Source organism: Erinaceus europaeus, chromosome 15 (assembly GCF_950295315.1).
Source record: "Erinaceus europaeus chromosome 15, mEriEur2.1, whole genome shotgun sequence".
In the NCBI taxonomy this organism is placed as follows: Eukaryota; Metazoa; Chordata; class Mammalia; order Eulipotyphla; family Erinaceidae; genus Erinaceus; species Erinaceus europaeus.
The window spans coordinates 78,145,453-78,172,309 of record NC_080176.1 but is presented as its reverse complement, the minus strand read 5'-3'; the positions used below and the strand labels follow the sequence as shown (position 1 = coordinate 78,172,309).

At 48.7% G+C, this 26,857-nt stretch overlaps 1 protein-coding gene across 2 annotated transcripts in view; it reads left to right on the top strand.

The window, feature by feature from the left end:
* Positions 1-26,857, top strand: part of BCL2 (BCL2 apoptosis regulator) — a 225,324-nt gene that overhangs the window by 28,155 nt on the left and 170,312 nt on the right. The window contains exon 2 of one of the 2 annotated variants that reach the window (XM_060174009.1): positions 10,922-14,090. The exons of the other annotated variant lie outside the window; for it this stretch is intronic. Within the exon in view, the coding sequence (XP_060029992.1) occupies positions 10,922-10,960 (39 nt within the window). The 3' untranslated portion in view covers positions 10,961-14,090. Of the gene's footprint in view, positions 1-10,921; positions 14,091-26,857 lie in introns of those variants that run through there. 2 annotated transcript variants of the gene reach the window in all.

Here is a 26,857-nt window from a genome sequence, read left to right as displayed (position 1 = left end):
GGGGGTAGCCCTGGTGTCAATTAAAAAAAAAAGCAATATAAGTTGCAATGAGTCCCTGCTTCATACCAAGGCAAGACACCTGACTGCAAGCCCAGAGTGTGCTGGGCTAACAAAGGGCCAGCATTTTCCTGGTTCCAGAGCAATGATCTCACTGCCTAATTGTAACCTGCCTGATCCGCCTTAACGAGAAGGTAGGTGAAGTCTGTGGTTACGCGTTGGGCCTCACCTCCCAGCCTAATCTGTCCATATTTTCCACATGACCTTCTTTATTTTCTCCCAGGTCCTGAAGTGGAATGACACATCACTCATGTTTCCAAAAGGGTGATGCCTCTGCTTTTTTCACCTTCCCTGTCAGTATCTCTCTCCCCACAAACAAGCCCGCCTACCTACAGCAATTGCTCTGCCTTGGGAGGGCGAGTTCTTTCCACACCCCCGTGGTGCTTGAGTTTGGATGCGTTCGGTCTAGACCAGCTCAGTGTTTCCACAATAACACAGGGGCAGGATGCGGCTATGTTGGTTCTCAGTGCTCTGGAGCTTCTGCCGGGGTTGGGAAACTTCTTTCTCAAAAGAAACTTCAGCAAGCTCTTCTGACAAGATAGGAAACTCTTACGAGCTTCCTGGTTCCCTCATTGATTTGCACATCTTCATGTTACCAAGCACATAGAGATGGAATATTTAACTCATGAGAAAGTCATGCAGAATCGTAAATCCAAATTCACAAGAAGCTTTTTTTTTTTTTTTTTTTTTTTTAAAGTCAGAGCACTCCTCAGCTGTGGCATATGTTGGTGTCAGGGATTGAACCTGGGACCCAGGAGCCTCAGGCATGAGTGTCAGCTGTGCTACTGCTGTCTCCTTGGTCCAAAGTGATCTGTCTGAAGAGGGGTAATTTATTAAAGGAAATGTAAGTAAAGCTGTGACCAGGCATTTCTCTCAGGCACTGCAGGCTTTAATTTTCTGAGTAGAGCTTCATGGGGTCTCACAGGGAAGTGAAACAGGAAGAACAACTCTTGTTGAGGCCGGGGGACAATAGTAACCTTTTATTAGGGGCCACAGAGTTCAACAGCACATGTCCAGACCATGGGTCTGTGAGCAGGCCTCTCACCTTGATGAGCCCAGATGCCTCAATGGCATTGCTCAGACTCCTTCAAGCTCCATGGAAGATGAGGTGAAGAAGGGGAATTCATCATGCTTAGTGTCTGAGTAGTATTCTGTTGTGTGTATAGACCTCAGTTTTCTCAGCCACTCATCTGTTGTTGGATACCTATGTTGCTTCAGGTTTTGGCTATTATAAATTTTTGGATGGTTGCGTTGGGTTCCCTCCGCGGGGTGGGGGATTGAAGGGTCATAGGGTAGGTCCACTTCTAGCTTTCTGAAAGTTCTCCAGACTGCTATCCACAGGATAGTGGAGAAAGACCTAGGCTGGGGGTGAGAGTGCCTTGAAGAAAATGGAGAAATTTTACATATGTATCAAAAACTGTTTTTACGGGGGCCGGGTGGTGGCGCACCTGGTTGAGAGCACACATTACAATGCACAAGGACCCGGGTTCAAGTCCCTGGTCCCCACCTGCAGTGGGAAAGCTTTGCAAGTGGTGAAGCAGGGCTGCAGGTGTCTCTCTGTCTCTTTCCTCTATCACCCCCTTCCCTCTCAATTTCAGGCTGTCTCTGTCCAATAGATAAAGATTTAAAAATATTTACTGCAAACCACTGAACCCCCCCCCCCCAGTAAAAGAAAATGCCTATGATAAAAATCACATTAGAACGAAAACAAAACAACAAACAGAAAACCATCGGTCTAGGGCTAGAGAGATAGGCCATCAGAGAGCATGCCTTGCTCCATGTGTAGCCCAGGTTGGAGCCTCAGTACCCCAGGATAGACACTGTGGCACCAGGAGAAGCTCCAGTGCTGTGGTGTCTCTCCACCTCTTATTTATTTATTTTTTTTATTGCCTCCAGGGTTAACACTGGGGCTCGGTGCCTGCACTATGAATTCACTGCTCCTGGAGGCCATTTTTCCCCATTTTGTTGCCCTTGTTGTTGCACTCGTTGTAGTTGTTATTGTTATTATTGTCATAGCTGTTGTTATTGTTGGATAGGACAGAGAGAAATCAAGAGAGGAGGGGAAGAGAGAGGGGGGAGAGAAAGATAGACACCTGCAGACCTGCTTCACCGCTTGTGAAGCGACCCTCTGCCTCTGCAGGTGGGGAGCCGGGAACTCAAACCAGGATCCTTACGCAGGTCCTTGCCACGTGCTCTTAACCTACTGTGCTACGGCTGGACTCCCTCTCCGCCTCTTTCTATCCCTTATGTCTCTGAATGAAAAATGTAGACTGGGAGCTGGGTGGTGGCACACCTGGTTGAGCACACGTTACATTGCTCAAGGACCTGGGTTCAAGCCCCTGGTCCCCATCTGCAGGGGGAAAGCTTTGTGAGTGGTGACGCAGTGCCATAGGTATCTCTCTGTCTCTCTCCTACTCTGTCTCACCCTTCCTCTTAATTTCTGGCTGTCTCTGTCCAATGAATAAATAAAGGTAATGAAAAAATTAAAGAGAAGAAAAACATAGACTGGACTTTGAAATTTTGTCCCTACATGAGACCCTGATTCCATCCCAAAATTAAAAAAAAAAATTGGTCTGATAGGATCTCAGAGCCTTCATTTATTTTTAATTATTCTTTAAAAATATTTATTTTATTTACTTCATATAAGAGAGTCATGGAGAAACCAGAGTACCACCCAGGTACATGTGTCATCTGGGGTTGAACTTGGAGCCTCAAGCCTGCAAGCTTTGAGCTCTGCCAGCTGGGTTATCTCCTCAGCTGCTCAAATGCTCAGTGCATAAGCCCACAGTAAACCATTTATTTATTTGCCACCAGAATTATTTCCAGGGCTCTGCACCTGTGTGATTTCTTGGCAGACTCTGGGGTGAGAGTCAGAGAGGGAGAGAGAGACACAAAGGGAGAAGAGACAGCATAGATTCACCCCACCTCTCATGAGGCTTCCTCCACGAATGTGATCTCATAGAAGCCAGGGGCTCGAACCCAGGTCCCCTTGAATGGTGAAGTGTGTGCTTCACCAGGAGAGCCACCTCCCGGCCCCACATTATACTGCTTCAGAGGGTAACTTTCTGTATATTTTTTTTAAACAAGTTTTTCATATCCTGCTGACTTGTGGAAAGAAGGTCTTTTTTCTTGCTGGCTTTCTGTGTGACCTCTTAGTGGTAGGGACAGGTCTCGGGGAAGACGGGTGGACTGGACTCTCAGCTGCTGCCCTCTCGCCATGACTCATGGCAACTGAAGGACACCACATGGGAGGATGTGACACGGTTCACACCTGCCACTCCTAAGAGCCTGATCATCATTCTTAACGACTTAGCTATTTTTTAAAAAAGCGTATAGCATAAAATGTACCCATTCAGCTGTTGTTAAGTTCCGTGGCAGTAGGCACGTTCACAGTGTAGTGCTGCCACCACCACCAGCTGTCCACCATCCAGGGTTACCACTGTCCTCTCACCCCAAACTGGACTCAGCCCTGTCAGATGATCACGCTCCATTCCCTCTGCCCCGGGCCCTGGGAGCCACCATTCCCTGTGTTGTCTTTAAGAAATCCTGTTAGTATTTTGTTGAGTTTTCAGATGTTTTTTGTTGTTGTTGTTGTTGCTTTTTCTAGTTGATCAGGGGAACGATGTGAGATGCCTGTCACTTCATAGCCATGACTCCAGAATCTCTTCATGAATGTCACTGTTCAGGGCACCTTGTTTCAGTGGGGCCATCCCATACTTAGTGTCCTTTTGTGTCTGACTTATTTCACTTAACACAGTGTTCCCAAGGTTCATCCATATTGTAGTATGTGTTAAAATTTCACTCCCTTTTAATGCTTAAACATATAAAAATAACACATATATATATATAGTCTATTTGTTTTTTTAAGAGAGGGACAGAGAAAGACAGAGAGAGAGAGAGAGAGAGAGAGAGAGAGATACCACAGCAGCAAAGCTTCCTTCAGTGCGGTATGGGCTGGGATCAGTTTTGGATCATGTACATGGCAAAACAGCTATCTAAGTGAGCTCTTTTGCTAGCTCCAAGATTCAGATACTTTTTGACCCAATGTCTGTGGCCATGCCGCCCTGGACAAGCCTGATTTTGTCAAAAAAAAAAAAAAAATAGACAGAGCCCAAGAGGAAATAAACTGAGTAGAGCTTGGGCTGTGTGATGCCTAGGGTTCAAGTCCCACCATCACATAAACAAACGCACTATGGACAGCACCAAGAAAGCTCCACGAATGGTGGAGCAATGCTGTGGTGTTTCTCCCTCTCTGTACTATGAACAACACCAAGAGAGTGCCACGGATGGTGGAGCAGTACTGTGGTGTCTCTCCTCTCTCAGCACCAGGGACAGCACCAGTTAAGCTCCATGGATGATGGAACGGTGTTGTAGTGTCTCTCCTCTCTCAGCACCATGGACAGCACCAGTGGAACTCCATGGATGGTGGAGCAGTGCTGTGGTAGCTCTCCTCTCTCAGTACCATGGACAGCACCAGTTGAACTCCATGGATGATGGAGCAGTGCTGTGGTAGCTCTCCTCTCTCAGTACCATGGACAGCACCAGTGGAACTCCATGGATGGCGGAGCAGTGCTGTGGTAGCTCTCCTCTCTCAGTACCATGGACAGAACCAGTGGAACTCCATGGATGATGGAGCAGTGCTGTGGTAGCTCTCCTCTCTGCACTAAAGGAGGTCCATGGATGTTGGACCAGAGCTTTGGTGTCTCTCTTCTGTCTTTCTCTTTTCCCTTTCTCTTTTACTCTGAGTATGTAGAATTTAAACAGATGGGCTGAGGAGGTGGTTTAGTAGTATTGTGCATAGGAGAGAAGAATATTTTCTGCTCTGATTAGTGATGCCTCTTCCTCAGCCAACAGACATAGCAAAGGCATTAGTGCATTAGTACTAGGTTGGCAACAGAGGCCTGCAAGTCATTCGAATATTTATTTACTAAAGGTCTGGTTATAAGGAAGAAGATGACAAATGCCGCAGGAACTGGCTCTGGAAGTGACTTGCACAAGCCCCTGGGGCCTGTCTGTGTGGGGCCTGCTGTGAGGAAGGCCATGGTGGCCTGGGGTTCCCGTGCTCTGCCCAGGTCTCCGTCATTCCTCAGGCTGATGCTGACTCACCAAGCTGAGCCACTTCTTCCATAGGACGAGTTGAAGAGTTCAGGGAACGTGGGTAATAAGTTTCAGAAACCTCCCCCTTCCAAATGGTTGACATTTTTTAAACGTTTCGGCTTCAGCCATCCAAAAAATCCACTTACAGAAGATGATTCATTCCAGAATGTGGGGGGGGGGGAGAGGGAGAAAGGAGGGGTAAGCTAAACAGTACTATGTGAAAGAAAATCTGAAAGGCACCCAAGAGCCTTAGAAGCGGCATTTACTTTCCTGCTGAATACTCTGCCTTCCTGCTCCTCAAACTCTTCCTGGCTGGGGGGGGGGGGGTGTGTGAAGAGAGGTTTGGCCCAAGTTTTTGCCACGTTAATGCATTGAAAGGATCCTCTGGGGGCACGACTAGCATCACTCGCATGCTTGGAATGGCTGGCCTGGCCTGGTCTGGCCTGACACGACACACAGAGCTGGGTGCTGGGAGCTGCGGGGAGCATTGGCTCCCTGATAGCAGTTTGCGCTCCACGTGTCTTCATGCCACCATGTGTTCACTCAGTCTGTGACATGTGTCTGCTGGGTATCTGGATGTGATTTCTGGGGTCGGGGTGTGGGGTGAGCTGCTGAGGTAGCAGAGCTCACACAGAATTGTGGTCCAGAGGAAGCTGGTTATGCATGAGGCCCTGAGTTCGATCCCTGGCAGCATATCTGGGCGTCACAGGTAGCACCAAGCGAGCTCCATAGCTGGAGGGGAGATGCTTTGGTGTCTCTCCTCTCTGTGTGCTTCTTCTCTCTTAACTTTTCTCCGCTCATCTTACTCATATACTGCAGGCTAACATTTGGGCTGGTCAGGCAGCTCACATGTATCAGGAACTGCGCTCATTCCCTGGCCCTGCCTTCAGAGATGTTACCATCTGCTGTATTTTTCCCCCTGGCTTCACCGAGAGGTTCCTATTTGGCTAGGTCTTTTCTTTCTTTCTTTGATAGATATAGAAATTGCAAGGGAAGGGGGAGATAGAGAGGGAGAAAGACACCTGTAGCCCTGCTCCACTGCTTGTAAAGCTTTCACCTTGCAGGTGGGGACTGAGGACTTGAACTCTGGTCCTTGTGCATGGTGATGTGTGCTTGACCAGGTGCACCACCACCTAGCCCCTCTTTTTCTTTCTTTCTTTTTTTTGAATTTATTTATTTTCCCTTTTGTTGTCCTTGTTGTCTTTTTATTGTTGTTGTAACTACTATCGTTGTTGTTATTGATGTCGTCACTGTTGGATAGGACAGAGAGAAATGGAGAGAGGAGGGGAAGAAAGAGAGGGGGAGAGAAAGACAGACACCTGCAGACCTGCTTCACCGCCTGTGAAGCGACTCCCCTCTGCAGGTGGGGAGCCGGGGGGCTCGAACCGGGATCCTTCTGCCGGTCCTTGAGCTTTGTGCCACGTGCACTTAACCTGCTGCGCTACTGCCCGACTCCCTTTTTCTTTCTTTTTTAATGATAGAGATGGATTGAAATTGAGAGAAAGAAAGAGACACCTGTAGCACTGCTTCACTCATGAAGTTTCCTCTCCTCTCCCCTGCAAGTGGGTACTGGGACTTTGTACACAGCATTGCGCGCTGTCTACCTGCTACACAGCTACCTGTGTCCACTTCCTTCTTTTTGTGTGTGTGCATTTTAATTTTTTTTTTTTTTTTTACCTATTACTGATGAGAGAGGGAGCAAGAGAGAACCTGAACATCACTCTGGCACGTGTGATGCAAGGATTGAACTCACGACCTCCAGCTTGAAAATCAACTGCTCTGTTCACTGAGCCACTTCCTGGGCTTCGATGTAGTTCTGTCCCAGTCTTGGAGATGAGGACACAGAGGCTGGGAGAGGTGACTTTGTACCAGCTGCTTCCGAGATGGCTGAGCTGGGAGGTTGAACCCGGGTGGGGTCCTCGGGTGCTGGGTTGCTGCTCTCCAGAAGTGATGACTGAGGGGGAGCTGAGGGAGAGCCCCGTGAAGCCGCGGGAAGCAGAAGAGTCTGTCTTGGGGAATTGTTTATCTGCCTGTTGGAATGACCTGGGCACAAATAGCACATGTGGCAGCGGCAGCAGCAGCAGCAGCGCCCGGTCTTTCCCTGACCCAGGAAACCTGCACACGTGGTCAAATAGAGTCTATCTGGGAAGAAGTTCTAGGAAGTGGGGGGCACTGGTCACTTGATGGGGGGGCAGGCAGGCCATGAGCCATGCTGCCTGCAGCTGCAGACTTTGTCATGTCTCGGGGTGCCTGGGTCCCCGAGGGGAAGAGAGCCCCCTGAGGGACGTGTGCTGAGGCAGCTGTGCCCTCCACACAGAGGAGGAGAGTGCTTTAGCCTGTTGCCAGGCTAGGTGGCAGTCAAGGGGGTCAGGGGCTGGAGTCCCATCTCCCAGTGACATGCCTATGTGTGTGCATCCTCCTTCTGGCTGCTTCCAGCCTCAGGTGACACAGATCAATGCTGGAGAATGTAACCCGTCATCACAGAGGACGCAGCAGCTGGAGTGCCTGGTGGTCACTGACTGTCATCAGTGGGAATGAGAGGGCTCCACTCTTAGGCTGGTCTGTGCCACCCCTCTGTGCCCCACCTCCTCACTGATGATAAGGAGGGTTGGTCAGGGCAGCTTGGAGAGGAGGGCCCCCTGGAAAGTCTGCCAAGCTCACTGGGTGCCGATTCTCTGCAGATCTGCTGAAGTGAGTGTAAGGAGCGCAGGGATGCAGAGCTCTGGGTCCCTGTGGGCAGGTGGGAGCCGCAGCTCCTGGGCTCTTAGCAATGGCCACTGGGGAGCCCAGGGCACCTGCAGAAGAGGCTGGGGGCGGGGGCAGTTGGAGAAGGGATGGGTGGTACAGCCCTGAGTGAGACCTCATGCCAGCGATTTCATCAGGAAACCTTGCTTTCCCTCTGGCAGGCTCCAACCGAGATGCCTGTATTTTGAGAGAGAAAAAAAATCAGCAAAGACTAACACTTGAGCCTCAGTCTTCCTTGAATCTGCCCCTGCGTGTGTCATGGTCACTATGTGGTCGAACACTACCCCTCCAGAAAAAGTTCACACCACCCAGAGAGCACTCGGCACATAGCACAACTGCAGTGCTGTGTGCAAATCCAGGTTCAAGCCCTGGCACCACATGGGAGATGCTGTGATACCAGAGGAAGCTCTGGTACTGGAGTGTCTCCCTCTTTCTCTGTCTCTCTCGAGATGAAAAGTGACCTGGAACAATGAAATTGCATATGCAAGGCTCCAGTTCCAAAAAAAGAAAGAAAGAAAGAAAGAAAGACAGGAAAACCAAAAGTAGACTCATGACTCTGACCTGGAATATGCCACCGCTCTGTCCACTGGGATGGCCATGGCCACAGGAGGCAGCTGGGCAGGTGAACTGGGGCTCATCTCCACTGAGATGTGATTGGAGGGTAAAATATACACCTGATGTTAGAAGGAAAACTGACGGCTGGGAGCGGGTGGGTTCAATTGTGAAGGCATCAGTCCCCAGTGATAACCCTGGTGGCAATAATATATATATGATTTCAAAATCCAGCTGTGGAAAGAAGAGTAAATTATTTCATTGGCCATGTTTCTATTAGTTACATGTTGAAATGGCCCTGTTTTTGTATATGTGGATTCAAGTAAACTGTGTTCAGAGTGACCAGTAGGAAAAATAACCAGCTCAGTTGTGACTCCCATTACAGCAGTTTCGAAAGCCAGAGAATCAGCAAGGGCAGTGGTAATGAGTGATCTTTCCTAGCCTGGGGGGTGGTGGCTGCCGTTTATTTACTTATCTATTTATCTGCTGCTATCCGGGTTCAGTGCCTACGTATCCGGGTTCAGTGCCTACGTATGTGACAGACGCTCACAGTGTCCACTTTCCCCTGTTTCTTTCTTTCTTTCTTTTTTCTTTTTTTGATAGCAGAGAGAAATCGAGAGAGGACGGAGACACCTGTAGCACTGTTTCACTGCTTGTGAAGCTTCCCCCACTGTGTGTTGGGGGGCTGGGGGGTGATCCTGATATGTGTGATAGTATGTGTGTAATGGTAATATATGTCCTGCCAGGTGCATACCACTAGCCCCCTGGGAGAGTTTTTATATATTTTTAAAATAATACTTAGGCAGAAAACCGGAGCATTACTCTGGCAGGTGTGGTGCTGGGAATCTAGAGTTCATGCCTGAAAGTCTGCTGCTCCACTCCTGAGCCAGTTTCCTGGCTCTGGCCCTGTTTCTCACTGCTGTTGTATTTCCTGCCTGATTCTCAGGGCACTGAGAACCCCCCACACACACCCACCCCCAGGCATCACTGGGAGCTGCAGTTATTTTTTTTTTAATTTTTTATCTTTATTTATTTACTGGAAGAGACAGCCAGAAATTGAGAGGGGGGAGGGGGAGATGGAAAGAGGGAGAGACAGAGAGATACCTGCAGCCCTACTCCACCATTCGTGAAGCTTTCCCCTTGCAGGTAGGGACCAGGGGCTTGAACCAGGGTCCTTGTGCACTGTAATGTGTGCATTCACTCAATCAGGTGCACCACTGTCTGGCCCCATTTTTTTTTAAATTTTTATTTATACAATGGGAACACTGACAGAAACCATGGGATAAGAGGGGCACAACTCCACACAGTTCCCACCACCAGAACTTTGTAACCCACCCCCTCCCCTGATAGCTTTCCTATTCTTTATCCCTCTGGGAGTATGGACCCAAGGTCATTATGGGATGCAGAAGGTGCAAGGTCTGACTTCTGTCATTGCTTCCCTGCTGAACATGGGCATTGACAGATTGATCCATACTCCCAGCCTGCCTCTCTCTTTCCCTAGTGGGGTGGGGTTCTGGGGAAGCAGAGCTCCAGGACACATTGGTGGGGTCATCTACCCCTTGAAGTCCGGTTTGCATCATGTTAGCATCTGGAAACTGGTGGCTGAGAAAAGAGTTAACATATAAAGCCAAACAAATTGTTGACTAATCATGAACCTAAAATGCAGATGAAGAGTTGGGAGGAGAGGTCTCTGTTTTGTAGATAGTTAGTAGTCCTATTTTAGTTATATTCCAAAGAGCCTATACTATACTAGTTTTTTTTCCCCCCCAAGCCTGACATCTGATATGCAGGTGGATCCAAGTTATTGTCTGGGGAGATGATGTCACGGCTGGAAAAAGGACCAGAAAGCTGGATCAGGGAAGAGAGTAGCTCCCAAATATAGGAACGGTGTATAAATATTGTTGACTATAGACCCCATCGAATTGATGTGATCTGGGGCCCATATTCAGCTTAGGGGCCTGTGTGACCTTGGGACTGCAGTTACTTCACAGAGACACATGGGTTGTTGCACGAGGTGGAATAACCACTGTTCTCTCTCCCCACGGATTATTTTCCCTACCTTGTTCTCCCCCATGAATTAAAAAGCTTCTGGAATGTAGAGGAAGCATTTGAGAACTACTTTTGTCTGCCCCCCCCCTTTTTTTTTTTTTTTTTAAATATTTATTTTATTTATTTATTCCCTTTTGTTGCCCTTGTTGTTTTATTGTTGTAGTTATTATTGTTGTTGTTGTTGGATAGGACAGAGAGAAATGGAGAGAGGAGGGGAAGACAGAGAGGAGGAGAGAAAGATAGACACCTGCAGACCTGCTTCACCGCCTGTGAAGGGACTCCCCTGCAGGTGGGGAGCCGGGTTCGAACCGGGATCCTTATGCCGGTCCTTGTGCTTTGCGCCACCTGCGCTTAACCCGCTGTGCTACAGCCCGACTCCCAGCCCCCCCCTTTTTAAGGACTATGTTTTCATTGCTTTTAGGAGGAGGGCAGACCAAAGCCCCTGCATCTTGGTCTTTGATTGAGACACACCTGGGAGGACCCCCTTCCACTCTCTGCAGGACTCCACCCCCCATCCCTTCTCTTGCTTTATTGTATTCTGCTCAGCACCCACGCCTGGCATCAGTTTTGCTGGAATGAAAAGCTTGGCAGAGCTGCCCCGGACAGCAGCAGCGCCCAACACTGCGGCAGAAGGTTTGGTCTACACGCCGAGGCAGTCAGCGCCGTGATTGCATTCTGTGTGATCACAGGGGGGGAAACACGAAAGAAGGCGCTGAGTTATTCTCTGTGTGTTTTCAGCCTGTCAGTCTCCTGCACTGCCAGCTCCAAGCAGGGCACATCACACAGGAAGGAGATGCCAGACTCAGGAGAGAGGGCAGGGAGGGTGGGAGGAGAGCTCTGTGGTGGGCTGATTTTGCTGCACCGAGGACCCAGAGAGGCTCTCTTAGGCCAGCGGCAGCAGAGGAGTCAGGGGCAGGGCGAGGGGTGCTGTCATGAATTGCCACCGTCTGTTACCATCTTCACCTTGTGAAACCTCCTTTGAGATTTTGCAAGGGGATGTTTGCTTTTGTTTTTGTTTTTTTTTGCCTCCAGGGTTTTTGCTGGGGCTCAGTGCCTGCACCATGAATCCACTGCTCCTGGAGGCTATTTTCCCCCTTTTGTTGCCCTTGTTGTTGTAGCCTTGTTGTGGTTATTATTATTGTTGTTGTTGTTGGATAGGACAGAGAGAAATGGAGAGAGGAGGGGAAGACAGAGAGGGGGAGAGAAAGATACACACTTGCAGACCTGCTTCACCGCCTGTGAATCGACTCCCCTGCAGGTGGGGAGCCAGGGGCTCAAACCAGGATCCTTAAGCCAGTCCTTGCGCTTTGCACCACGTGCGCTTAACCCGCTGTACTACTGCCCAACCCCCAAGGGTATGTGTCTTGTGGCTGGCTAGAATGTCATCCTTTTTCTTTCTCTTTGTGTTTGTGTGCAATGGAAGGAGGAGAAAATAAAAGGCAAAGGTCATGGTAATTTCTCTGTATACTTAATTTCTCCTTGGGCCCCTTGACAAACAAAAGGCAAAGGTCATGGTAATTTCTCTGTATACTTAATTTCTCCTTGGGCCCCTTGACAAACTCTCTCTTTCTCCTACCCTCTCTCTCAAGTGTTCCAAACAGTCAGTACCTCCTTCCCAGCTCCACCACCTACTTATCTTTCCTTTGAGCCTGCCAGCACCTCTTACAGGAATGTGCCCTCACACTTCACACCTCAGTATTCCCATTTCCCTCCCTCCCTGCCCTCTCCCCAGATACTCTTCCTTGGTGGTTCTGAATCCATTTTGCCAAGAACTAGGTGCCATGCTTGGACTGAGTCAGAAGGAGGAAGAGACTGGCCAGGTGTCATCCCTGGTCTTGGGGGTTTCCCTGTGCTGTGAACTCTTCTGTGAGGCACCCCACCCTCCCTCTACAACCTGAAAAAAAGAGATGTGGGCGCCCTGCTGAGGTGCAGGGTTTGAGTGTCTTTGGGTGTCGGATGGACAGAGCATTGGAAGACATGGTAGGAGTGTGGCCTGAGAAGGGTTCCTGATACCCATGGTCACACCTTGTCTCTTGGACCCGTGACTGGGACCACAGTGTAGGGATGGGAATCTGGGTGCACATGTTATGTGTTTGTGAACTCTCACAGTCCATGTGGGGCCCTCTGAATGTCCCCCATTGGAGCACACATCCTATGAAGGCAGAGTTCCCATCACCAGCAGGTTGGGAAGGGTCCATCATGCTGTGGTCTGTCTCCTGTGGCAGGAAGGAGATGCTGGGTTATGAAAATCTTGCCTTCCGGGCTGTTTGCCTGCTGAGCCCCAGGGACCACTTGCCTCCCTGTCCCGATGCATGTGGGAGAGGGGGCTTCACTCAGTGGCAACTTCCGCTGCAGAAACCTGTGAGGACCCCTTCCTGGCGCACCCACAGAACCCAGGGGGACTGTTAGGCCGGTGCTCATGTCATATCTTGGAGCTAAAGAACCGTTGATTCAGGACATTTGTGAAAGGGCCAGTAGATAGCTCGTCCAGTAGACCGAACACCTTGCTATGCCCGAGGCTCTGCGCTCTCCCTCAGGTATAACCACACAGCAGCACCATGGACAGCGGCGCGGCGGCCCTGTGGATGGTGAAGCTGGAGTGTGCTGTCTCTCTTCTCTGTCTCTTCCTGTCTCTGAAGAACACAGAGACAGGTAGTAGGGTTGGAGCCTGTACCACACTCGTGGCGAGGAGCCTGAGTGGCCCCTACCCAGTGAGCTCTCTCTGGTCCCAGGTGAACCAGTGAATGACTTTAAGGACACTCCCTACCCCCGTGTGCATCCAGTCAAAGCCCTGTAGAGGTGCTGAACCTCTCGCCAGGTCTGATCCCAGCTTTTCCTCTCCACGCTCCCCCTGCAGCCACACAGTATTGTCCTGTCATGTCCTTCCCCTGGGACCTCAGCAGGCCTGTAAGTGGTTCTCACCTGCCCGGATCCCTGGGGACTCCTCTGCTCCCCTTGCCCCCCATTTTAAGAAGTCATTCCTAGGGAGCTGAGTCATGGCGCACCTGGCTAGGTGCACGTAGTACTAAGTGCAAAGACCCGCACATGGATCCGGGTTTGAGCCCCTGGCTCTCCACCTGCGGAGGGGACACTTTACAAGTGGTGAAGCAGGTCTGCAGGTGTCTGTCTTTCTCTCTCTCTCTGTATCTCCTCCTCCCCTCTCAATTTCTCTGTCCTATTCAGTAAAAGAGAAAAAATGGCCACCAGGAGCAGTGGATTAGTGGTGCTGGCACTTAACCCCAGTGATAACCCTGGAGAGGGAACAAAAAAAAAAGAAGAAGAAAGTCATTCCTACATTCAGAAGGAGTCTCAATAGGGAGAAGAGACAGAAGCTCAGTCTTGTCTCTGTGTTTGTCTCTCTCTCTTCCTCTCTCCATTAATTGCTACCAGAGTTTCTGCTGTGACTCCGTGCCTGCACAGTGAATCCAACACTCCTGGCAGCCCCGTTTTTTCCCCTTCGCTTCCCGTGTGGTGCCAGGGCTTGAACTCAGAGCATCACACAGAGTGCGATCACACAGAGTGTTTCTACCAGCTGAACTATCTCCTGGCCCTGCTGAGTTCTGGACACCCTAGAACCTGTATCTCCCCAATCAAGACTTGAGCACGTGGAGGGGAGCCATCGAGAGACCCTCCTAGTGGAGAAGAAGGTAGAATGGTACGAGCTCACCTGGAACTTTGGGGACCGGGAGGAAATGGGCCCCGTTTGAGCACCTTCCGCTGCCTTTTCTGCTTGTCTGGCGCTTTTCAACCCACAGCTGAGTGAGGCCACAGGAAAAGGAGGCCGCCTTCAGAGAAGCAGTCGGGGTAACAGGGGCCTTGCTGTTGTGGAAAACAGCTGTGGGGCACAGGGCACAAGGCCGCAGTGGGGCTGGTTCCAAGCAGGGGTGGGAGGCCCCTGGAGGAGGAGTTCAAGGCCACCAAGCTGTGTCATCTTGAGGAGTGTGACAGGTGTCAGAGGATGAGGGGAGGAGGAGGCAAGAGAGGCTCTCCCAACAGGACTCTCCCCTCCTTTGTGTGCTGACTTTGGGTTAGAGGTTCGAGGCTGTGCATTTCCGTTGCTTCTGCTGAGCATTGCTCCTGTGAGCCCTTCTGCTGTGTGTCCCTGAGAGGGAGATGAGGAGTAGACCTCTGAGAGGCAGCTCCCCACCCATCAGAGCGATGGACCCCTTCCTGCCCTCCCTCCTGCAGGCTGGATGGTGACAGCAGAGTTACACTGCAGTGTTGGAGTCAGGAATTCACTGTGGATGGGGTGTGTGGAGGGGAGGGTCTTTATTTTAAATTGGATCCCAGAGTTTGGAAATCTCCTTCGCTGTGTTTTGAGGGAGTAGAATTAGTTTTCATTTTCTTCCTTCCTTCCTTTCTTTTCTTTCTTTCTTTCTTTCTTCCTTTTTTCTTCAAGTTTCCTTACTGTAAGGCCAGGTGGTGGCACACCTGGTAGAGCATACACATCACTATACACAGGGACCTGGATTCAAGTCTCTGGTTCCCACCTGCAAAGGAGAGGGGGAGGTTCACTAGCAGTGAAGCAGTGCTATGAGTGTCTTTCTCACTTCTTTTTCTCCCCCTTCCTTGTTGATTCCTCTGTCTTCATTCCAAATGAATACTTAGAAATAAGTGACAAATAAGTCAGTAAACCTTCCCTGTGAGGTCTTTGCTTCTGCATGACCTCACCACTCCCAGTAATTCTGTTTTCCCAGACAGAGGGGGAGAGACATAAAAGGAGAGAGACAGAGAAGGAGAGATAACCACAGCACTACTCCAGTGATCATGAAGCTTCCTTATTGAATGGTGCGCCCATGTGGCTGCTGGGGGCTTGAACCCATGGCCTTGCACATGGCAAGGTGTGCACACTACCAGATGAACTGTCTCCCGGCTCCCTCATCCCCATGTCTGTGTCAGGTCAGTAGACGGAAGATCTTTTAATAATTTTTATCTGGCTCACCTTTTCTCTCTTTCTCTCCTTCTCTCTCTCTGTCGGCCCACCTCGCGTGCTTCTTCCCCTGATGCTTTTGCCTCCTGTAGCTTTGCCTGGCATCCCTGCCAACTCCAGCCCTGCCTGAGTACTTTGTCCTGCTTAGCGTCCCCACCTGGGGGCCCTGACAGCAGCTAGCTTGACCATGTCCCCAAAGCACTGAATTCAGAGGGGCCAGGAGGCAGCTCACCGCTAGAGCACTCACTTTACCGTGCACGTGGACCAGGGTTCAAGTCCCTGGCCATCACACGGAGCAACAGACAAAAGGGGAAGATTCACGTGAGGTGAAGCAGTGCTGTGGTGTCTCCTCCTTCTGATTGTCTCCCTTTCTGCCTTTCAGACTCTAGCTGAAGAAAACAGACAAGCAAACACACAAAAAACTAGTCCTCTAAGAGCAGTAGAATCGTATAGGCATGAAGCCCCAGTGAAGCCCTGCCAGTAAGGGAAGAAAAAGGTCGATATCTGTATTGAATTCAGGATAGAACTTCTCACTCCTCCCAAACTCCCTTGCACCCCACAGCGTGTCTTCCTGTGTCTTCTTTCCCACCAAGAAGATCCTTGGTGTTCAAGGCATCCCTGCAGCTCCATGCAGAGTCACCCCATCTACTCACCCCACCTCAGAAGATCCCTCTCTGCCTTCCTCCAGGAGGAGAATTAAGATAAAGGAACCTGTTTGCGGGGGGCCAAGGACCGGAGTAAGGATCCCAGTTCAAGCCCCTGGTTCCCCACCTACAGGGAGGGGTTGATTCACAATTGGTGACGCAGGTCTGCAGGTGTCTATCTTTCTCTCCCCCTCTATGTCTTCCTCTTCTCTCTTGATTTCTCTCTGTCCTATCTAACAACAACAACAACAATAATTAAAACAATGGCAGCAAAAATGGCTTCCAGGAGCAGTGGATTCATAATGCAGGCACTGAGCTCCAGCAATAACCCTGGAGGCAAAAAAGAAAAAGGAACCTGATTGTCTCTCCTCTGGGTAAACTGTGGGCTGACCCAGCCCTGTCTCTGCACCCCTGAAACCCACCAACTAGTCTCTCCTGGAGGGGTCTTGCCTCTGCTGCCTTTGCGTGAACCCCGGACCGGCACTCCCCACCGCTCTCCCCCCATTTCCACAGTTCTTCACCTTGGTGGAAGGTGTCTCTATTGTGTGAGCCCCAGTCTCGCTGGAGGAATGGCCTCTGTCCCCTCCCCCCATGATGTGCTGCCCTGGCTCCAGCCTTCTCTCTTCCTCTCCTGTGTTGTAGCTCAGGGCTGCCTCTTCTCCATTTGCTCCACTCTGCCTGTTTGCCAGCGCCCCGTGACCTTTACCATGCGTGAGGACCTGGGTTTAGAGCCCCCGGGTACCATGCGGGAGCATCACACAAAATGGGAAGCACTTGCTTTGCTGATGGAATGAGTGGATGGATGGATGGATGGTAGGATGGATGGATGGGTGGATGAATGAATGATTTGCCACTTCTGACTCAGGCACTGTAGTCTCTCCCCTCCTGTGACTTCATCTGCCCAACAGCCAATGTCTGACAGCTCACCGGGTCAGGTGACGAGTCAAGTTCAGCACAAAGAGCTCCTCCCAACACCCAGCCTCTCTTCTCCCTGGCTCTTCTCAGCTCTTGGAGAAACAGGAAGCAGCCAGGCGAAATGTTATTAAATTTGCCTTTGTCTGAAATGTTATTAAGTTTGCCTCTTGTTTCACCACAACTCTCTGGCAGCTTGTAGCTGTCAGGGTGCGGGGTCTGGGTGCTCTTCCCTGCAGTGTGTTAGAACCCATCACCATGCTCCTTGCTCTCAAGGAGGGACACAAGCCGTCCTGATTTCGTAGCTCTGAAACTCGGACTGGGGCTGCAGGTGTTAATGAGTTGCTCGTCAGTGTCTGTCTGTCTCTGGCTGTTTGCTGTACAGTGTAAAACAAAAGCAAAACAGAACCCATCCTGGCCTCCCTGGGGATGAGTAAGGACTGGTTTTTAAGCTTAGGTCTGTCTGCTCCTGCTAAGGGAGCAGTGTCTTTCCTCTTACCCTGATTATGTGGCCATGTTGCTCTCAAGTGCACTGATCAGTGGTGCTTCAACTGCGAGGTCAGTGACTTGCCCTTGGTAATTTGGAATGACTCATACGCACACACATGCACACACACATGCACATACACACATGCACGCACACACGTACATTCACATGCATATACAGACACACATGCACACACATGCACATGCACGCACATGCACACACATGCACATACAGACACACATGCACATACACACAGAGACACACACGTACATACACACATGCATATGCACACACATGCACATGTAGATACACATGCACATACAGACACACATGCACGCACATGCACACACACATGCACATACAGACACACACACATGCACACATGCACACACACACACACACACCCAAATGTGTGTCTTCACCTTAGAACCACATCATCTCATATGCTGGAGCCACAGCAAAGATGGCACATACTGCAAAGAGGAGATACTGCCTTCCTTGCCCAAACCCAAGCATTTTTGTTTTCAAATTCCTGAGAACTAAAAAAGGAAACCTCCATGACATAAATGTTCCCAGTTCAAAATATCCAGCAGTGAACTCATCCACTTCCTCCTCCTCCAGCCTGTGGTTCTGCGTCTGGGCCGTCCTCTGAGTGGAATGACCACCCTCGCAGACAGAGCCCAAACTCTGAAGTCCCGCACAGCCTCCATTTTCTGGGACTTTCCTGGAGGAGCACCAAGGGGTGACCCCCCTTTGAGAGAGCTGTGTGACCGTGCTTCCTTCGTCACACACCTGACTCCACCTCCAGAACCCCTGCTCCATGCCCTGTGTTGCTTCGCTAAATTCCATCTCTGCTGTAGTTCTCTTGTTTTTCACTTCATAAATAGACTTACTTACTTAGCTCTGGCCCATGGTGGTACCCAGGACTGAACCTGGAATCTCTGGAGTCTCAGCCATGCACTTCTTGCAATCTGAGACTGAGCTATCCCTTCCCTGCCCCTCATGAATTTTTTTTTTTTTTTTGTCTCCAGGATTATCAATGGGGCTCAGTGCCTATACTATGAATCCACTGCTTCCGGAGGCCATTTCCCCCCACATTTTATTGGATAAGGCAGAGAGAAATTGAGAGAAGAGGGAAGATAGAGATGGGGAGAGAAAGATAAACACCTGCAGCCCTGCTTCACTGCTTGTGAAATGATCCCCCTGCAGGCGGAAAGCCAAGGGCTCGAACCGAGCGAGATCCTTGCTCAGGTCCTTGTGTTTTGTACTATGTGCACTTAACCCGCTGCAACACTGTTTGACACCCCCCCCCCATGAATTCTTTCCTAGTGTGCTCTGCTTGACTCCATGTCGTCATTCACAGTTTTCATTTTCATTTAACACACAGGGAAGTCCTTGTCTTGTCTGTGATCCTGAGTCTCAACAGGACAGGTGCATGGAGATGAAACCGCAGCCACCTCCAGGACACAGAGCAGCTCTGTTCCTGCTGAGAAAAAATGCCCCCGTGTTGCCCCTTACGAGTGAAACCCACCCTTGTTCTTAGCTTTCTGGAGTTTCGCCTTATCCCAAGTGCCATGCAAGCTGAGAGGCCAGCAGCACTGCTTTGCCACTTGTGAAACTTCCCCTCTGCTGGTGGGGGCATATGCATTTTACTTGCTGTGCCACTACTCAGCCCTGGAATCATTTTTAAAAAAAAATTATATTTATTTATTTATTATTGCCAGGCTTATCCCTGGGGCTTAGTGCCAGCACTGTGAATCCACTGCTCCTGGTGGCTATTTTTTTCCCATCTTTTTCCCCTCCTCTATTTTATTTTACAAGTCAGAAAGAAATTGAAAGGGCAGGGGGAAACAGAGAGGGAGGAATAAATACAGACACCTGCAGATCTGCCTTTCTGCTCATAAAGCTTCACCTTTGCAGGTGGGGAGTGGGGGCTCGAACTTGGCTCTATGCACATGATGGCATGTGCACATTACTGGGTGTGCCACTGCACAGGCCTGGAGTCATTGCTTTTAATATCTATCTGTCTGTCTGCTCTATCTATCTATCTATCTATCTATCTATCTATCTATCTATCTATCAATCATCTACAGGGCTATCCTTGGGGCGCAGTGCCAGCACAACAAATCCATTGTTCCCTGTGGCCATTTTATTTTTTCTATTTTGACATGACAGAGAGAAATTGAGAGGGAGGGGAAGATAGGCAGATGGGAAAAGACACCAGCAGACCTGTTTCAGTGCTCACCAAGCTTACCATCTGCAGGTGGGGAGCGGAGGCTCAAACCCGGGCCCTTACACATGATGACATGTGCGCACAATCCACGACCCAACCCTGGAGTCATTGCTTTTTAAAGCACCCCCTTAAGCCCCCTAAGGTCAAGGCTGCTGACCTCTCCTTCTGGGGAACCCTAGTAGCACTTCCGTACCCCTTTGCTGACTTCTGTCTGGGGTGACAGAAGCTGGAGTCTGCTTGTGCAAACAAGTCAGAAAACTCCTGCAATCAGTTTCCACTGCAACAGGAACCAAGCACCTAGTTTCTTCTGAAAGTACTCTTGGTCCAGAGGAGGCGAGGGAGGGAAGGAGAGAGGGTGGATGGCCCCTAAGCGGGGGGGGGGGGGGGGGGGGGGGGGGGGGGGGGGCGGGAGGTCAAGGTGCTCACAGCTCAGTGCATCTTTGCTTCCTTGGAAGCAAACCTTAAGGTTCTCTTCTTGCCACTCAAGGAGCCCCATGACTTACCTGGAACATAACCAAGCTGAACCCCTTGGGGTATTGTGTCGAGGGTGTGTGTGTGTGTGTGTGGCTGGGAGGGTGTGTGTGTGTGGAGGTGGGGCTGGGACAGTGGTGGCAACACTGAGGTGTCACTCGGAGGAACTGCCCGTCTATAAATTACACCCTTTTCCATCTTCTTTCTGGGTTGGGACTTTACCTCAGGAGCCTCCAGGGACTCATTCCTGGCTGATGATGTCTCTTGATTATTTGTTTAAGACTCTAAAAGAAGAAGAGCAGATAGACTACATTTGCACTCAGTTAACCACACAAACATTTAGGCTAGGAAAATAAACAGCTTAATTAGTGGTTGGTTTTATTACCGGACCGGTTGAGTTACCAAGAGAGGCCAACTCCCAACTTGGAAAAGGTTAAGTGTTCTTGTCCAGGTAGACTAAGTTCCCCCACAAAAAGAAAGAGGAAAAAACACCTCAACTATTAGTTACATTTCACTGAAATCAGAAAGAGAATAGATAGGATATCTGGGGACCAAAGTCTTTTTGTGGTGGCAGGGAATGACTTTTTGTAGTGAGAGACAGGCTCTTCAGAGCTCTGCAAATGACATTTGTTTTGGCATTTGGTGTTTTTGTTGCCATATTTATTGCCTGGAGTTCCTAGTGGGAGTTGTTTTCTGCTCCTAATTACTCAAAAGGCAAGAACAAAATAACTGGAAGCAGGGGGAAGGGGGGAGAGGGAGGGGGGCATGTCTTGAAAGTTTCATTAATTGCAAAATGAAGTTAAATGGAACATTCAAAGTACTTCTCAGAACCCAAGAGGATTTCTCAGAAAGCCAGTTCAAGCTGGATGCTCCAAAGCAGTGGAAATCCCAGACACAAAAGCCAAATGCCTGGGAATTGAGTTTCAAGGTTCTCTCTCTCCCTCTCTCTCTCCCTCTCTCTCTCTCTCTCTCTGAATTGGTGTAGTTTGGTAATTTACAAAATGGATTAGAATCAGGGATGAAAAAAATCTGTTCTGCTAGAATGGGACTGTGCGTTCAGCTTAGAACTGGGTGCATTGAACCTCAGCTATTGTCAGCGTTGGCTTTGACTCCCATTTGTTGCAGGGTTTTCTGTGAGCCTGTGTTTTGACAGTCATGATCTCTTGATGATTATGAAGATGTAGTGCCTTTCACAGAAGTCATTAGTAGATTATGGCAGGGTCAAAATACCCACTTGGTGTTTGGTGTTAAGATCTGTAGTGAGATCCTTGAGATATTATTGAGATGTCACAGCCAAGCTTGGAAAGAAAGTTTCCGTTCCATTGACATGCTTTACATGTCAGATCTCCTTCACTTAGGAGGACGGAAGAAAAATGAACAAAGTCAGCTGTTTTTTTTTTTTTTTTAATTGCCTAAACCAGGGGTTAGGGTTAAGCACACACATTACAGTGCACAAGGACCCAGGTTCAAGCCCATAGTCCCTGCCTACAGGAGGAAAGTTTCAATCTCTGTCTCTTTCCCTCTTACCTCCACTTCCCCTGTCAATTTCTCTCTCTATCAAGTCAATAAATAAATAAAATTTGCTAAAACCACGACTAAGCCTTGTATTGGAGGAAGTCATTTTTTAAGACCAGCGTAGATGATTGCATATAGATTTTGATTCTCTAGTGTATGGCTGTATTTCCAGAATTAATTCTGATCCTTTGAGAAAGTGTTATAACAGAGTCGTAGCTCTTGGGTGAGGATCGCAGTCTGAGAATAATCAGAATAGCAGCCACATTCCCCCAAAGGTTGATCTGCCATTTCACTGTTTTCTTCAATTTAAAAAATTTGTGATTAATAGTAGGTTACACGATTGTAAGATGATATTGTAGAGCTCCACTCCACACCCACCACCAAAGCTCTGTGTCCCCACCCTCCCACACCCCAGAGTTAACCACCAGAGTTCTCACACATCTTACGAACAGTTTGCTTGCTTCTGTTGCTGTTTTGCAAGTTCATGGGTATCAGATCTCTAGATTCCATATACGAATGAAACCACCTGGTAAATTGTCTTTCATCTCTTTACTTATTTAACTAAGCGTAACCACCTCCAGTTCCATCCCTTTTGTTGCAGAGGACACAATATTATCTTTGTTTGATGGCAGAGTAGTATTCCATGGACTAGATACCTCATAACTTCTATATATATATTTAAGTATATTTATAAAATGGAAACACTGACAAAACCATAGGATAAGAGGGGTACAATTCCTACAAACAGAGTTCTGTATCCCATCCCATCCCCTGATAGCTTTCCTATTCTTTAACCCTCTGGGAGGATGAACCCAGGGTCTTTGTGGGATGCAGAAGGTGGAAGGTAGAAGGTCTGGCTTCTGTATTTGCTTCCCCACTGAACATGGGCGTTGGCAAGTTGATCCATACTCCCAGCCTGCCTCTCTCTTTCCCTAGTGAGGTGGGGCTCTGGGGAATCGGGGCTCCAGGACATATTGGTGGAGTTGTCTGTCCAGGAAAGTCCGGTTGGCATCATGGTAGCACCTGGAACCTAGTGGCCTTACTCGAACTTCCCAGTTTTGAAGCAGCCTCCTTCCAGAGCTCAGGCCATGTGTTGTCTCCAAGTCACCATCTTGGCTCCACCCCTAGATTTATTTATTTATTTATTTATTTATTTATTTATTTATATATATCATTACTGGATAGAGACAGAAATTGAGAGGGGAGATAGGGAGAGAGACAGAGACAGAGACCTGTAGCCCTGCTTCACCATTCGTGAAGCAGGGTGAAGACCCGGGGATGGGAACCTGGGTCCTTGAGCGCTTAACTAGGTGTGCCACCACCTGGCCCCTCCCATAACTTCTTTAACCAGTTATCTGTTGATAGGCATTTAGGCTGCTTCCATCCTTTGGCTACTGTGAATAGTGCAACTAAATAAAATAATGGACTTTCTTGATAACACACATGAAGACCGTGGGAACACAGCCCTGCTTGGAAGGAGGGATGGAGTTATTCAGTTGGGTAGTTATTATTGACAGTACCCTTCCCATTAGCTCTCAATGAGCAAACCTCTGCTAAGCTCATCTTGGTTAAAGCAGACTATGACTGCTGGTAAACCGCATGGAATTTCCAGTATGCTGGAAATCTTGACATTATAGTTAGCTGCTGTGGACTAAAGTGTAGTACACTCAGTACCATAAGAAATTCTGGGGCTGGGTGACGGCGCACCTAGTTGAGCGTACATGTTACAGTGCTCAAGGACCTAGGTTTGAGGCCCCCGTCCCCACTTGCAAGGGGAAAGCTTTGCAAGTGGTGAAGCAGGGCTGCAGGTGTCTCTCTGTCTCTCTGTCTCTCTCCTTCTCTCCCACCCCCTTCCCTCTTGATTTCTGACTGTCTCTATCCACTAAATAAAGATCATTAAAAACAATTAAAAAAAGAAATTCTGATTACTGTTTATGTTGAGAAGTGAAACAGTCTAAGGGGAGATGATGGCTGAGTACTGAATGGAATCAGAAAGTGCCCCCACGCCTATCGCAGAAAGGTGACTGAGCTGATCAGATCTATGTTGGGGGAGAAAGGTTGGAGCCCTTCCAATCATCCAGATCCAGGAGCGTCATGTTATGTACATGGCAGCGTGAATGACAGTACGACACAGCCATGGGTCTGCATGGCCTTGCTCTCTTTTCCCCATTCAAAATCAGCTTTTCTGGGGACCAGTTGACCTCACACATTATCAGGTTCAAGCCCCCTATCCCCACCTGCAGTGGGAAGACTTCATTAGCAGTGAGCCAATGCTCCGGTGTGTCTCTGTCTCTCTCCCCCTCTCTCCTTCTCACTTTCTCTGCCCTATCAGAAGCACTAGATTCATTGTGTTAGGCATAGAGCCCCAGTGAACAATAAAAAAAAAAGATGAATAATTAAAATTGAAACAATTAGCTTCTCTGGCTTGTGCATGGACCTTACGGTAATAGTGGCCCAGTTTCATGTTTCACGTCTACATGCTTTTTTTTTTTTTTTTTTTTTGGCCTAGATGCATTTTTAAAGTCATTCTTTAAATTGCGGTAGAGCATATATGACATAAAGTTTACAATTTTAGTCACTGGAAAAACATTTTGGCTACATTGCTGTACATGCTACCAACTCTACCTCCCAACACCAGAACACCTTCATTTTCTTTTTATTTATTTTTATTAGCGATTCAGTATTGATTTACAAAATTACATGTCAACAGGGTTTTAATTTCACACTGTTCCCAACACCAGAGTTCTGAATCCCAAGGCCCTCCATTGCAAACCATCTCAGTTCTCCCAAGGTTGCAGACTTGGGTAACTGTCATCTCTACAATTAGGTCTACATTTGCACATAATTGCCCCTTTTCTTCCAGGACCAAACTTTTCTTCCCCTCCAAGCCACACATAACCCTATTACTACATCCCAGTATCTCTCCCCTTTTTGTCCTCTCTCTGGGACCTGATGGAGCTGGAGTTCAGAGCCCTCTTACCCTCTTCCTTCTATCACTTCCTCCCTCATTGGGAGTATGGATCAAAGGTAGGAGTTTTGGCTTTTGTAATTACTTCTCAGTTGGATTTAGATGTTGGCAGCTTAATCCATACCCTCAGCCTGTTTCTGTCTTTTCCTATTGGGCTAGGGCTCTGGAGAGGTGAGATTACAGGACACACGGGTGAAGCCATCTGCCCAGAGAAGTCAGGGTGGAATCATGGTCGCCTCTGTAACTTGGTGTCTGGAAGGAGGCAGGACATAAAGTGAGACAAAATGGTTAATGAGCAGAAACCAAAAAGTAGGAACAGAGCAGATGAGATTAGGGATCTTAGGGTGGAAGAACGCTTGGAAGTCCATTTTAGGCATGTTTCTTGGGGCCTACGCATATGGTAGTTTTTGTCTGAGTTTGATAGCTAGCATGAAGTTGGATAAAAACATTGAGAAGGGAGTCAGATGGTGGCGCAGTGGGTTAAGTGCACGTGGTGCAAAGCGCAAGGAGTGGCTTAAGGATCCTGGTTCGAGTCCCCAGCTCCCCACCTGCAGGCGAGTCGCTTCACAAGCGGTGAATCATATCTGCAGGTGTCTGTCTTCCTCTCCCCGTCTCTGTCTTCCCCTCCTCTCTCTATTTCTCTCTGTCCTATCCAACAATAACGACATCAGTAGCAACAACAATAACAACCACAACAATGTTAAACAACAAGGGCAACAAAAGGGAAAATACAAAAAAAAAAATTGAGAAAATGGAGTCAGAGTAGAGAAAAGGACTAGAAAGTTGGATGAGGGCAGAGAGTAGCTCCCATTCTTGAAAATATTCTGTGGATAGAATTAACTATTTACCTCCGTCCACCAGATCTGGGGCATATATATATATATATATATATATATATATATTTAGCACCAGAGTCTGTGTAACCTCTAAGCCTCTACTGGTCTGAGCTCACAGCTCAAGGTCACAGCTGGGAACAGTTCAGGTTGCACTCATTTCAGGACCAACCTTTCTGGAGGGGCAGGGCAGGCTACCCCGACCTCCCTTCAGAGACTGGGGCCGTCCTTACCACAGCTGCTCTGTGGGGAGGGCAAGATCCTGAGAGGGCCCACAGGAGGGCTTGTCATGATGTTCCTGATAGAAGTGACCAGTGGTGGTGCAGATAGGGATCCATTAGAGGTCTAGGCCCATCATGTTTGTGTGGGAACACACACCTTCACTTTCTTTCTTTTTTAAATTTATTTTTTACTCATGTATTGGATAGAGACAGAGAGGAATTGAGAGAGATGGGGAAGATAGTGAGGAAGAGAGACAGACACTTACAGCACTGCTTCACCACTTGTGAAGCTCCCGCCTCCCTCCCCGCAGGTGGGGACCGGGGGCTTGAACCTGGGTCGTTGCACACTGTAACGTGCACTCAACCAGGTACGCCACCACCCAGCCCTCCCACACCTTCATTTTCTTCACTGCAAACTGTGTACCCACTAAATGTTCCTTATCCAGTCTCTTCCCTTCAACCTCTGACAGCCACAGCTCTCCTTTCTGTGGCTCTGAGCTTGACCTTGAACTTGGCATCCCTTGGTTCTCATGTAAGTGGAATTACAGTTGTCACTGCTTTGTTTAACGCTTTGAAGTGTGTTGGAATGTCCTTTCTTTTCAAGGCTGAGTAATAGTCCGTTGCCTTGACATCTCCCCGTATTCTTGGCCACCATCTGGATATTGTTCTGCAGATGTGATGCCAGAAGCTTCCAGAAATGGTGGCGTTGCATCAGCAGTTTGCACTCTTGCCACCTGTGTCTTAAGAGTTCTTCATGTTTTGCATAGACTCCAAACATAGACTTTTTTTTCCATTAACCAAGTTTTTTAGAAAACAGATATCAGAGATGAGAGTGTTTTGCAGACACCTATCATGGGGAGATGAGCATTGTACCCACATGGCAACAACTATAAACCATTAAGCACCTAAAAATGATATAAATAGTAAAAAAGAAAAATAAGAAAAATATAATAATAAAACCATGTAGAAGCACAAATAGAATTAATTGTGTGGGGAGCTGGGTGGTGGTGCAGCAGGTTAAGTTCACATGGAGCGAAGCTTAAGGACCAGCGTAAGGATCCTGGTTTGAGCCCCTGGTTCCCCACCTGCGGGGGGGAGGGGTTTCATGGGCAGTGAAGCAGGTCTGCAGGTGTCAATCTTTCT